This window comes from Chaetodon auriga, chromosome 5 (assembly GCF_051107435.1).
Source record: "Chaetodon auriga isolate fChaAug3 chromosome 5, fChaAug3.hap1, whole genome shotgun sequence".
NCBI lineage: Eukaryota > Metazoa > Chordata > Actinopteri > Chaetodontiformes > Chaetodontidae > Chaetodon > Chaetodon auriga.
Genome location: NC_135078.1, coordinates 14,799,111 through 14,812,785, shown reverse-complemented (window position 1 = coordinate 14,812,785; position 13,675 = coordinate 14,799,111). Strand labels below are relative to the sequence as shown.

General features: G+C 43.6%; 1 protein-coding gene across 1 annotated transcript; it reads right to left on the bottom strand.

Moving 5' to 3' along the window:
* Positions 1-6,806: 6,806 nt before the first annotated feature.
* On the bottom strand, positions 6,807-12,669 carry lipg (lipase, endothelial). Its single transcript, XM_076731420.1, has 10 exons — positions 12,284-12,669; positions 11,042-11,214; positions 10,594-10,773; positions 9,424-9,535; positions 9,109-9,327; positions 8,757-8,999; positions 8,450-8,570; positions 7,841-8,068; positions 7,641-7,745; positions 6,807-7,519 (listed from the first exon to the last, which is right to left on the bottom strand). The coding sequence occupies exons 1-10, from the start codon at positions 12,372-12,374 to the stop codon at positions 7,507-7,509; spliced, it is 1,485 nt and encodes a 494-aa protein (XP_076587535.1). The 5' UTR covers positions 12,375-12,669; the 3' UTR covers positions 6,807-7,506.
* Between the last annotated feature and the right edge of the window lie 1,006 nt (positions 12,670-13,675).

Sequence of the window (13,675 nt, the reverse complement as noted above, 5' to 3'; positions counted from 1 at the left end):
CCAAGCTGGAAATCTATTTGTTAAACGCCGGTAACACTTTACTCACAATGACTCAGTGAATTCTTAGATTTTTGAAGCAGATGGAAAAAGCTGGTCTGACTCCAAAGTTCAAAAATACACCTGAAAACTTCTCTAAAGCTTAGAAATTAGAATGTAACTACCCCATAAATGACAAATTCTTGTTTTTACATTTCTGTTTGTGTGCATACTCTTTTACTTTTCCAGCTGTTTCTGCTTGCTTTCAATGTTTATGCTAAGCCAGGCTAATTATCTCCCAGGCCTGGCTAAGGAATGATACTGATCGACTGATCTGACTCATGGAAATAAAGTGAATACATTTATTTCCTGAAATGTTCCAAAACAGAGCACTGTTGACATGGGAATCTGTGATACATCAAAAAACCAGAGTTCCCAAAGAGTCAGACAAAAGATTTCCCCTACAAATAGAAATGTGCTCAGATTTGCTAAATGTACTGTTTCCGTAACAAAACAGTGTTTCCCCACAGTTTATCACATTATCCTACATGCAAACAACAAGTTCCTGTTTGTGAGATCATTCTGTGATTGCCATTTGACCTTTCTAAGCAAAGATCGTGGCAAATATGTGACATTCAGACACAGGCAATAATTCTCCTTTTAATTGGGGAAATTCCATGAGAGACAATTGATGCTGATTCTGGATCATAAATGACTGGGTCAGCTGGGTTTACCAGATGGCCAGCTCCTCCACCATTGGCTCACCAGTCTCTCCAGTTGTGCCTCTGTTGGCCCCTCATGATAGGAGGTGTGGTCATGGCTGAATATGGTACGATACAGTAACTCCCTGTTGGGGAAGAAGAAACACTGAGAGCTGGAAATGAGCAGTTTAGCCAGGCAGAGGTCCAGCTGTGTAGGAGACACACATCAGGACGAGATACGTGGCCTGACTGAGTCCTCTTTCTCCCTTTTCTGTTTGATACAATAAATGAGTTTAATTCTGGGAAATGCTGCCTTTAATCATAGCCAGCACATTCAGAGTATACTGTAAATGAGCCTTGACTCATTTCCTGAAAGTCATCCCCAACAGCATTGCTTTAAATAATCATTTCAATTGTTCTTGACTATTCCTTTGCATGCTTAGGCCTGTATCTTATTTCTCACACCATCCCGCATTCACTCCTCTCACTCACACTCATTCATAATTTCTTTGCCATTAAGATATTAGCTGTTCTGTCCAACAGCAGAGCGACACACCTTCACCGTTAGCCTATCATCTCGCTGCTGTCTTTTCAAATATGATTCTCTCACAGCCTTCGTTCTTTCATGCTGCCTTTTAGACCTTTTCGAAGCTGTTGTGGAGCTTTCAGTCATATCACATGATCTTGGTCAACAGATGGAGTTTGGGCAGTTGTCATGGAAATGTTCACATTGACATGTTTTCTGAGCGCTTTGAAGACCTCACAATGTTGGTTAACAAGAAAGGTTTTACAAGTTCATCCTTGTTATTTACAAGTGCTTTCATTTCAGTTGTTTTTGGCCCCCTTTTTGCTGAGCATCTGCTTTTTGTTTTGTCTAAACATGATCCAAAATCAGCAGATATAGATAGAAAAATAATATTTAATACAACCATGACTACCATTGCTTCTGTGCACAAGACAAGACTTAACCCACAAGCAAAAATTTCAGTGATGACATTTCTGCTTGTGTCTGCAGACATAACGGAATGCTGTGTGAAAGCCATGTGTCAACATTTCCATTTGTCTTTTTGTGAAACCAGTACATGTGCTAAATGTTGATTGCCAAGGAGAGATGAACTTTCAACGGAGCTGAGAACCTGAAGCACATCAGCCAGTCATAACAGCAGTGACACAAGACTGAACCTGAAAAAACTTGACCCTGCTGGATAGATTAGAGCTGTAATTCTGGTAAATTCATCTAAATTAAAGCCTAACAATCAGCAGATATGAACCAGACCCCAGAGTGTAAATAAAGGAACGGAACATCAATATACAGTATATGGCTCATCTCCCAGTCATTCACTCACTGTTTTCATGACCTCTGTGACCTCCATTGTAACAAAAGTTCAGGATGATTCATCTTAAACCTCTGATTTCTTCCTTGGAAGTCATAAAAGACGACTCCATGACTTCAACAACAGATGAGACCATGATGCAAAGCTCAACCATGATGCAAAGCTCACAGCATCGTATTACACAACAGGGACCCCCACATGCTCTGAACAGTTAAGGTGAGCACAAAGGAAACAAATGTGACACCATAGCAGTGGTGTCGAGTTTTGACGCATGCACCAATAGGAGCTGAGGGGACTCATGGAAAATTGCTCACCCTCACACACCTAAAAACACTCATATACAGCAGGTGACAGTGTAATTAGAACCGCCTGTAAACAAACATGGTGTGCACTGTCAAAACATAAACATAGATTTTAAAGAATGTGATCCCTGGTTGGATATTTATTTTGGCTAGCTCTTTGTGATTGGTTGATAATAATACTGTATGCCCTCTCCTCTACAAACAACACTGTTCTCTTGCATGTGAACACTGCTCTTTACTTTCTTTTGACGTCGTGACATCCCTCTGATATGTAACATGGGGCAGTGTACAAGGGCATGACCGTAAATGAGACAGAAGTATTTGGAAACTATGTGGAATCGGTTGTTTCAATTCACAGTTTACTTTGCAGGCTAGTTTCACATTTAAATGCAGATGCTGCTGATGACTGTTAGTTAGCGGCAAGGTGATCAAATCTTTGCGTTTTGTTTTATGATCAAATACCTACAAACTACATTTCCAACAGCCTCGGCTGTATGTTGACAGACACAGCAGACACAGCCTCCCTGCTCCTATTGTACCATGCAGATTTAAAGATGACTTCTGGCAGCTTAAGCACATCTTGACAGAGCCACTATCATGGCTGTACAGCGTCCTGGTCCTGCCTTTCCAGTTTGTAACGGTGGGAACAATACATGCAACAATAAAATCTGCCTTTCATCCTTATTTATCAGCATTTCTGTCTGCCAATCTTATCAAGACAAAAATATGTGACTGGTCCAAAATACAGGCCAATATTAGGCCAAACAGATGATGCTGTCAGTTTGGCTTCTTTACTGCCTCAAGGGAATACAAATTTCAAGCTTATCGGGGTAAAAGCAAAGATTTTATGCATGGCTTATCAAGTATAACCCTTACCTTGCAAGGCAGCTGGATAGATCACAAGATTAGGTGAGCCAAAAATCCATCTTGCCTGGATTCAAGTTACGCGCTTGTTGCCAAACCACAGTCGTTTCAGAGCAGTCGGCATCCTCTGAGGAAGTACTGGCAGCTACAGGTGTGGTTTAGGTGTGACGACAGTGTGACTGAAAACAACAACGGTAACTCCTAAAGAGGTTAGCATAGATGCTGCTACAGCATCAGCTAAAAGACGAGCAAAGAGCAGCACTGACAGCTTTTCTCCAATGGAAAAGATAATTCACTCTTCTCCTGACTGGCTTTGACAAGAGTTTTGCTCTCCTACTATGTCATATGGTTTGTTGGTCTGATTGGTTGAAATTGGCTCGTGATGGACAGATGGTTCATACGATTACCCACCAAGTATTTTTAAAAAAGTGCCTGCCCTTTTCCAAACACTGTCCGTGGACGACTTCCCAGATGGTTCTGTGTAACAAACCATCTGGCACGTTAAGTAACCCTCCACCACTCCAGTCTTTTATTATTACAGCATGTCTTCAGCAAAACATGACTCTCAGATCAAATATCAAATAGATTACTTCTTAAAACAATCAAATGTAAGAACATCTTCCCTGAAAACAAAAGTCTGTCCACCTTTGTCCCCCTTGCTTCTCACATTCCTAAAAAATTTGGAGGTTGTCTTACTCAGAAACGCTGAGCATTCATGTGACCTCCATGCTTTCAACTCTTGCCAGACTCCGGCTGGTATGCCCCAGTCACTCGGGTGGCATCACATTGAGTACAGTACATGCAGTGGGTGTTGGGAGGTCAAAAGCCGCTCTGCTAACAGTGTTTCCACTGTGACCGCTGGGATGTGGTGAAAGGTTTGAGTAATATCCCTCAAGTGGCTCCTCTCTGACTTACATCAGTGCATGCATGGACTGCTGGGATCACGTGAGGTGACCTACACCCCTCCCCCCCTCACTCTTTGCTGTTGATCCGCAGGGCAGCGGCTGATGTGGTGCTTGAGCCAACATCCCAACATGTGGTAATGTGTGCACCACCACCCTTTAATCTACGAGGCACGTGGCACCAGAGTAACCAGCAACACAGAAGTGCTCATGGCGTGCTGCAGCAAATGATCTGGAAGACACGCTGTATGAAGTACCTCGCGTCAAAAACACTTCAATTTTTAAGCTCATTCAAGTTTATTTTTCCATCTTCAAAGGACATGCACAATCTGATCTAGTGTTGGACATGTGGTGGCAGCGGTGGTAGAACTGAAAATTACCCGAGAGATCACACTGAATTGAATCCCTTGTTCCTTTTTCTGTGACAATTAACCTCCTGTATAGTCAGTCGTTGCTCTGTTGGTTTTGTCCAACAGGTTTCACTTTCCATTATTTGTCAGTGGGGTTCCCCTGAATTTTGAGATTTGTCAAAGACTGTGCTTTCATGCACATTTTGCCCTCGGATTTTCCCTTTGAGCAGAATGTCCAGCAGGACCCAGTTCCAAGAAGCAGCTTCACTGAATGTTCTGCATATCTGCGCATCAAACCCCAGGACCCCCTAAAATGTGAAATGTGGACAAAGACCTGTGCCGGTCCAAACTCGGGAAGGTTTCAGAGAAACTGAATACGTAATCCTACCTCTTGGAGCAGGCTTTTGTTCCTTAATACATTTGGTTTGGATCACACTAATCAAAAACTGCAAATTTTTAGCAGTTCTGGCAGGTGGATTTTGTTGCCTTTGGACTGAGCCAGACTAGTGTGTTTCCAGTCTTTGTGCTAAGCTAAGTTAGCCATTATGTTATTGAACCCTCAGAAAGAAAGCACTTAAGCATATTTACCAAAATGTTGACCTTTTCCTTTACAAACCACCTAAAGGAACAGTACAGTGAAATGACAAGGACCCTGGACACCAGAGCAACATCAGCTGTCTGTGAACACCAGAGGTCAAAGCCACTGACACCAGAGACTATGATTTAACAGAGACAAGCTTTCAGAATATAATATATACTGAGATATACTATTCTCCGAGCACTGCAGTGTGAACAAGCTGGGCATTCTGATGGGAAGATCCAGTTATGTGTTTGGGCTAACGCAAGGCGCAGGGTTATAATTTAATATATAGTTCCATTTATAGACTTAAAAGAAGCTTTACTGGCCAACCAGACAGTGACTACAGAGGTCGTGGTCTATTATGTGGGAGGCAGATGGCTAGGGGGTAAAGATACAGATGAAGTGAGTCACCAAACCAACACTGGGTAGTATGTTTGCTCATGAGGGGCACAACAGCTCCATGTTCTCGGCAACACGGAGAGAGATGTGGGGTTACTGTGGGTTTTCTGTCTCAGGGAAAATGGGTCACTGCTGCAGTGAGATTGGCGCAAGAGCAATACAGAGTGGAGATAATTACAACCAGAATACATACTGAGACAAATACCAGAGTTGATAAAGATAAAAAGATACTCAGGCTGCCACAGCAGCTTGATGTTAGGTGTAGCTTTAAGACATCCCTCCCATTACTAACTTTCCAGATATTTCTCGGAGAGAGAGCAGAGGAAGTGACATGAAATACTTTGAGTGATCCAGTTTTTCTGGCATGATGTTTAAGTGGAACATGATTGGGAGAAACAGCTCAGCAGGACGCTGCCACTTCACTGCTTCGTGCACCAACAAATGCAAATGAGTCATTACAGCTCAGGAATGTTGGTGGAATTCCTGATTTATTACAACTCACAATGCAACCAGTGTCACACAGAGAGCTTTTACTTTATGCTGAAAGACTGGATTACTGCTGAACAATGTGAGGACATGTCTGAACATGTGTGACAACAAATACTGTAAAAAAAAAACAACTCAACACTTGCTCAGCCAAAAAGTGTTGTAATATGGTCCACTTATTCATAAGCCTTCCAGTTTGGATGGAGCAAGGTTGATTAAGGTTGGATGAATGAGCTCCTGTTAGATGAGAGCTGGCAAGATCCCAGGAGGCAAAAACATTTGATTTCCCGGTTGGAACATGATTCAAGAGGAACAGAAAGAACACCAATCGATGGTGGATATTCACAAGTTCCTGATCTAATGTGTTATCTAGAAAAAAAGCTATTTTAATGGCCCTTATTCTGATAAAAGCTTTAAATAGTTCAACATGGAACAATAGCTTAGTTTTCTGAGAGGTTTCTCTGGGCTGCATGGATGTGAATGCCATTTCTTTCATAACTGCATAGACTTTGAGCGTAACATTTCCATGTGTTATATCTCCTGTACAAAGCCTCGTTCCATCAGGACTAATAAGCTTGATTGAGGCTAAGGCATCAGTTTGACAAGAGCGATTTGTGAGCACGGCTTGCACACAGGTCAAAAAAAGGGGGAAGTGTCGTGTTTCACAAATAGTCACCCTTGCAAATTGGAGTTCTACAGGGTTTTGCATGGGTTGCTTGAGTAAATTTGTTTGAGTTAGTGAAAGGGATATGACGTCACAATGCAAATCGTAGGGTGCATGTTGCCAATGTTGTGGAGCAACCTATGATTACCAGTAAACATCTCTGACAACCATAAATCCATTCTTACTGAGGCGGATCACAATGAAGATACCAAGATGTCTTTCAACAGAGATATGACAGGCAACAGTTTCTACAAATAACGGGTGAATTTATTTTTCCAAAAGGTTATTTACATTATGTACATGAACACACCCCCAAAATAAGCCACATACAGTAACACTATGCACAAAACCTCAGAAAGGCCGTGTGCAATGAGATCAGATATGTCCTTCAGTTATACAGTGTATCAGTAATCTCTCAGCAGAAAGGCACACTTCTTGGTCACATCAAGCACAAACAGCCACACACACGCGCCCACACACAAATACTGCACCTAGGAGAAATGCATTCAACATATGCTTCATCATGGGATGTGCTGATAAATAACGTTGGTCTTGCAGTGCTTCCATTTTTTCTTTTCATAAATAAAAATATTTAAAAATGTACAGTACAGAGACTACAATTGCTGGTGTATGTCCACTGGCACGGATCTGTATTTCTACATCACTAGTCCACACAAAGGTACGTTCAGCAACTCTTCGGGCAATCATAACACATTTAGATCTGCTCCTCGCTTCCAGCCTGTCAGTTTCCAGAGTCCTTGTTTCCACAATAAAAGCAATGGAAACCTTCCTGGCGTAGTTAAGAGAACGGTGAAGCCCCTCCCACTGTGCGCTGATCAATCTCTCTCTTATGAAAAGTGCTCAAATTAAGAGAAGCCAGTGCTTCTCACAGATCCATGTTGGGTCCCCCATGGTGATGGTGCATTGGTTGTTGGAAGTGTTGTGTTGTTACATGGGCAGCCTGTCAATCAAAAAAAAAAAAAAAAAAAGTTTTCATTTCCTAAGAATAAATCAGACTCACCACACTACAGCTTCCTCTGAAGGAAATATCATTTCATGCAACATTTTATCAGGTTTCGTACCGTTTTCTTGGTTTCACTTCCCAGCCATCACGACATTTCACGAAGGTTAGCGATTCCCCTGGTGAAATGTTAGTTTTTGCAGGGTCTTGGACACAGAATGTAAATCTGTGGACAACATGAAAAAGAAATGTAAGCAAATGTTCATCAAGAAAAATAAATCCTGAAGGTCTGATGTCTACACAGCTGCTTCCTGTACTTACTTCTTTTGTGTTTCTCCAGCTTTCACACGAATACGCCGGACATCCAGTACGGGTTTGGGAGGCTTGGTGTTCCAGGCCCAGAACGTCTTCTTGATGTTTTTCCAAACCGAGTTCCAGGATTCAGATTCTCCCTCCCAGCTCAGACGGATCTTCAGCAGGTCACCAATATCCTTCTCAGTAAACACCAAGAAGGTGTTGGTCAGGTTTAGACCGACAATGCCATCGTGGCTGTACAGAGGGAGGTGAAATCGAGTAAGTCGGGGGGCCAGAAAACTGAATTCAGAAGTTCTAACAACTGTGTGCTCACATCAGCCATTTCAGCTCTGCATTAATCAAAACAAATTAGCAAAGAAGTAGTGAGCGACTAAAGCAGACATCATCTCATGCTGAACAATCTGAGCTGCTGTGTTGTTGTCATGTCAAGCTTTTACACCCAAGGCTGTGACAAAGACTGTAAATTAGCATTAACATCTATGGAAACTTGAACTAAGCACACTTTGAAAAAGGTCAGCTCAAACAAGGTTCAGATTCCAAATTTAGGTCAGAACAGCCTGTGCACTTCTAAATATCACTGGCATCCTGCAGGAAGGATTTAGATTTTGTACTTACACATCCACAAATATGTTTGTTGTATCATTATGGGCCCCGTACAGCTTGACGTAGAAGGTGGGATCTGCATTGTCTGACTGTTTTCTGTTGAACACGTGCATCTTCATCTGATAGTGGTAGCCTTAAAAGAACACGCACAGAGTCAGTGTTTGATCCACCGTGGAACTGTGTACAGCAGGAGTTTACATGTTACGAACACAGTTATGATAGCTGCTTATCAGTTTTACTGCAGGAACTAAACGCCATAGCAGCAACAGATAAAACTGACTGCAATGCATTTTATGGCCATATCCTTACTGTAACTCACCTCCAAAAGGAGTGTCAGCACGTGTCTTCAGATACATCTTACTGTTGCGCCTCTTGCGCATCTTTCTGGCGTTGTAGCCGATGTTGTTACAGCGGTTTTTGCGGCAACTGAGGCAGATGCCCTTCTTGAAGCGATCTGGGCCGGTGCACTGGAAGGCAAAGCTCATGTGCTCCTTGTTCATCAAGGAGTCCACAAACAAATGCACAGCGCGCTCATGCTCGCACTTCATCACCTCCAGGAAATCTGGAGAAAAAGAAGGCAGGTTGGTATACTGCGTATGTTCAAACAGAGAACAAAAGGCTATGTATATTTCCAAAGACCCAAGACGAAAAGCCATTTCTTAAGAACTTACTTCCAGCCACTGCCAGCACATCACCCAGTGAACAGCCAGGCTGCACTTCTCCGCCGTTGGGGTAGATGTCAATGTCTCCAATTGGCTGCTGGATCCCAATGCTGACGCCCAGAGCCTCTCGAGTGTATGTGTGCAGAACATCCACAAATTCTGCATCATCTGGGGAGAGGCGCTTCTCCTCCTCTACACCCTCAAACATTGGTCCTGCTGGGTCTAAACCTATCAGAAATAAAAGATGAGACAGGTGGTCAGTAAAATGAGGCAGCACCATCTTTAAGGAACGTTGTTAATTGAGTCATGCTGCACTTAACTTACCAGTGATTCTGCCGATGGTCCCTCGTACGTATGTTCCTGCGTAGCCGGCTACATGAGCGCCTAAACTGTAGCCAATCAGGTGCACATTCTCCAAAGGAAGCTGCTGTTCATCCTGTTAGAGAAAAGAAGTTGCAACACTCACATCAGCAGCTGCTACCATGAACATCAACTCATACTGAACAAATCCTGGATCTCAGCCAGCGATGATCAGTCGTGCCTGCAGCTGAGCCAAGCTCAGTTAACCAGGACAGAGTCTACCGACAGTCCCTTCCATGCAACAGCGCCTCCACCATCTGTCTCAGTTTGTCTCCATGAAATAGTCTTTGTCTAGCCTTACAACTACGTGGCAGGTTGCCTGAAACTCTCCTCACTCGCCATTTGTGCACTGGTCCAATTTTGTGACAGTCCTGCTGAATGGCAATTGTCGTCCTTGCCTCAGAAGTACTAAACAGGCTGTGAGGCTTTATTTTTTCTAAACAGGTACTCAATGAGGCAAAATATCAGTTAGCAGTAAAGACAACATACCAGAAAGAAATTGGGCAACTGCCTGAGGGTGACATGGGAGTTCCAAAAATGGCTAACGTTAATGCAACAAAGGCGACATTCAGCACAGCATTTCACTTCTTCAGCTGTGTTTTGATAGTTCTGTCATGCTCACAAAAGGTTGAGATCTCTTTAACAGCTGTAACGGAACAACAGAGAGGTGGCAGGTTTTATGGATTTGCAGGTACTCAGCTGCCTTTCTGTCACTCAGCATTAATGACTAAACCGCCAAGATAGCTCAGATCTCACACAAGCTCACACACCCACATACACAACACCATAAATCATTTATAAACGTGACCGTTTATGAGATCCATTTCTAAATCTGCCCTACATATTAAAAAGACACCTTGGCTTTATGAGACCAAGTTACATCAAGGGTGAGCGACTACATGCACATGAGGGTACTGTGGCATTCAGTCAAGTGTTACACTGAAGTGGGTCAGTGCCGTTGCATATGACAAGTACCCCCCCCCCCCCCCCCCCCTTTTTTTTTTGAGCAATCTAAATAGTGACCAAACGGTGCCTTTGCATGAATTGATCATTCAGACTGACTCAAATGTGGATTCCTAGGAGGAAAACTAAGATACCTTCACAAGTGTTTAAAGAGTATAAATGACTACACACCTGAAGCCAGTTGAGCATGGTGGCAATATCCAGGCCAACGCTGCGTGTGTGGTTGACTGCATCGGGGTACAGCTGCTGAGCCATCGATATCCAATCAACGACAACCACATTGGCGTCCATTTCACGCTGCATCACTGCAGAGACCAGCTTGTGCATCCAGCTTTCGAACATCCCACTCATCTGTGAGAGAAAGACACCAGAGATCATTCAGTCATCCGTCCGTTCATTCATTCATTCAGACAGACTGCTTTAACCTGGTGACCGCTCTCTGATACTCTGCGCTCCATTGCCTCACATTCACATGATAAATTCCAGCAGTCATCAGCACACTCTGGCTGGAGAGAACACTTCCATCCACGCAGCACAGAGGTCCCCTTCACTCAGAGGTGAGGGGTGTCAGGAGTGACCCAATCTAGATAGGGAGGATACAAAATATCAGCTCATGTACCGTCCAGCCGTGGATGATGAAGATTGTCTTGGCTGTAGCGTTGAAGCCACACTCCTCCAGACACCCCTTCTTGCCGGCCTGCAGGAAGCAACCCTCTTGGTCCAGATCTAAACTCTTCCTCATGTTGTACTTGATGGCATCTGGTGAAAACTCATCCAATCCACTGTCGTCACCTGAGGGGAAATTAAAACAAAAAGTGAGAAAATGCTCTTGGTTCTCTCCAGCTCTACTGATGTCGGCAATGTTAAGGAAAAAGAATAATCTGCCAAAAATGATTCAATTTCAGAGCACACCGTCCAGCCAACGATCCCTCGCACATGCAGGGAGCGGTTGCGGCAGCTTATCAACTTGCTTTTACAGCCAACATCTGCTACAATAATGCAGGCGGGAGACGCACCGGAGACGCCGCCACCACCCAACTTTCTCTCCTTTTATTTCATCTTCTCTGTCACACACTTGCGGCCAGAGCTCGTGTAATTATATCTGACTTTTAACATACTGTGCTATCATGCCTGGAGCTAAAACGGTACAATTAACGCATTTGGGGTGCTGACAGTTCATCCACAGATTTTAGGAAGAAAATCATAATTATTGAAATGATAATAAAAGGGTCATTTTAAGACTGCCCCCCTCAAGCAGATGTTTAATAGAAGACATGCGGTGTCTTTGTGGTTGATTCCTGACGGCAGGGTTGGATGAAATAACCAGTCTGGATTAATGCCACCAAGCAGGGCAGAAACGTCAGATGTGAATTGAAAGCATGAACTCAACACCCTTTGGTGATGGGCCACACGGACCAAAATGACTTCAGCTGGGTAGTAAGAGCGCTGGTGAGCGGTCCGTGGTAAAACGCGGATTCAGCGGAACATCTTTCCAAATAGTTCACACAGACGTGGCGCGTCCTGTCCTCCACTGGGAGCTTCCAAGACTCCTGCTGCTCGTCCAAAAAAGGACACGTCGCAGTTTCACAAATCCATCCCCGTTTTTCTGGCTCACTCTGCCCGCCACACTTGTTCGCTTTTGTTAATTTCACCCTAATAGCCAAAAATGCAGATTAACAGATTATTGAGAAGAAATTTGAGGTGTGGGCTACTTAATCATTTTTTTTTTCATTCGCAGATTTTCACAGTCGCGTGTTTTTGCGCGACTTTAAATCTGTGGTGTTAGATTCTGACACTTCGCTTTCAGGCTGGCAGATAAATGATAAAATGGATGAACAATGGACACAAAGCCGCTTCTTACCTTTAAGAACAGCATTTTCCCCACGAGCGGACGAGAAGAGCGCAGCGGCACATTGCAGGAAAATCCACAGTGAAACGGCTTTATGATTCATTTCTCAGCCACAGACGATTGTGGATGAATTCAAAGCTTCCTGGAAATACAAATATCGTTTTGTGTTGCTGGTGGTGGCGCGGCGGGATGGTAAGTGAGAGAGTTTACATCCAGTGGTGACAAAGAACAGAGCCGGTGGTGCGTTCTTGGTGCGCGTCTGTAAAAGCACCGCTCGAAGAAATGTATGAACTAGCATCAACTGTGTGATTAGAGTTTTAAATAGTTTCCCCTTTTCAGTCATCTGATCATCGGCTGATCTATCGTGGATCTTATTGGTCAAGCCCCCATTTGTTTACGTTGAAAGGCGTGGCAACGCTGAATGAAGTCGTAGTAAGCTTCTCACGTTGCGCATTTTAACCCTTGTAGGGTGTGTCGCAAGCCGCCATAAACCATATCCAGTAGCTAAGTATTGGCATGAAGGTCATCTGGCTCACACCTTTGTGCCCTAACCGGATTGAAACTACGCACAAAAACAATCAATAAACAGTCCTTAAGCTTATAAGACGCTCTGGCATGAGGAGACGCATCCAGAGAATGACTTTCCGTTTTTTAAGTCCGACAGTAATATAAACAATAAAAATCTCCCATTTGTCATTATCATATGTGGGAAACCCACAACCCCCTCTGCGATGATGGGAATATATAAAAGACTCCGACCCGTGTGTGTGGGGGGATGGCGAGCGCCCCTGCCTCCCAAAGCATCGTCCCCTCTGCCTGGCGCGCTGCCAAACCATCAGCTTAGCTCACCGGCCGGTTTCAATTGATGAGGCGAAGAATGGGCGCACTCACGCAAGGGTCTCCGCTACAATAACACCACTGTTTTGTGTACATACATCAGCGCCCACTACCCAGCAGGAAGCGTCACCTGCCACCCCCGCAGCCCCTGGTACCTGGTGTCCAAACAGCTTTTACGCATCTCTCAAAACAAAGGCATGGTGCTGATCCAGTGTGCAGGTCAGTGGTGAGGTCAACAAGCCATGAAGACATTTAACTCTTTCAGTGATTGTAAGTCTCCTCACGCTCTTTGTCATGGTCTTTATTAGGAGTTATTCCTCAGTTTGATCAGCAGTGTATTCAGTTTATATTAGAGTTAAAGATTATAGTCCTGCTTTTAGCTTTTATCTGATTTGTTTTACTCTTGTTTCTTGGTTTTTGTGTTTTACATGATGAGTCTGCTACAAGACTGAAATGTCTATTTCCAGCTTCAGTGTGACTTGGACTGACCGGATTAGACAACTATTCTTTTTTAAAAACCAAAGTATTAATATTGAAAATGTCTTTTTTTAAAAGGGGGAGAGTGGG

Coding starts and splice junctions, on each gene's coding strand:
- lipg (XM_076731420.1), bottom strand. CDS start 12,374: ATGAATCATAAAGCCGTTTCACTGTGGATTTTCCTGCAATGTGCCGCT. Junction 8,571..8,756: donor TGCTGACACTCCTTTTGGAG/GTGAGTTACAGT, acceptor TGTTCTTTTAAG/GCTACCACTATCAGATGAAG. Junction 8,069..8,449: donor ACAAACATATTTGTGGATGT/GTAAGTACAAAA, acceptor CCCTCTGTACAG/CCACGATGGCATTGTCGGTC.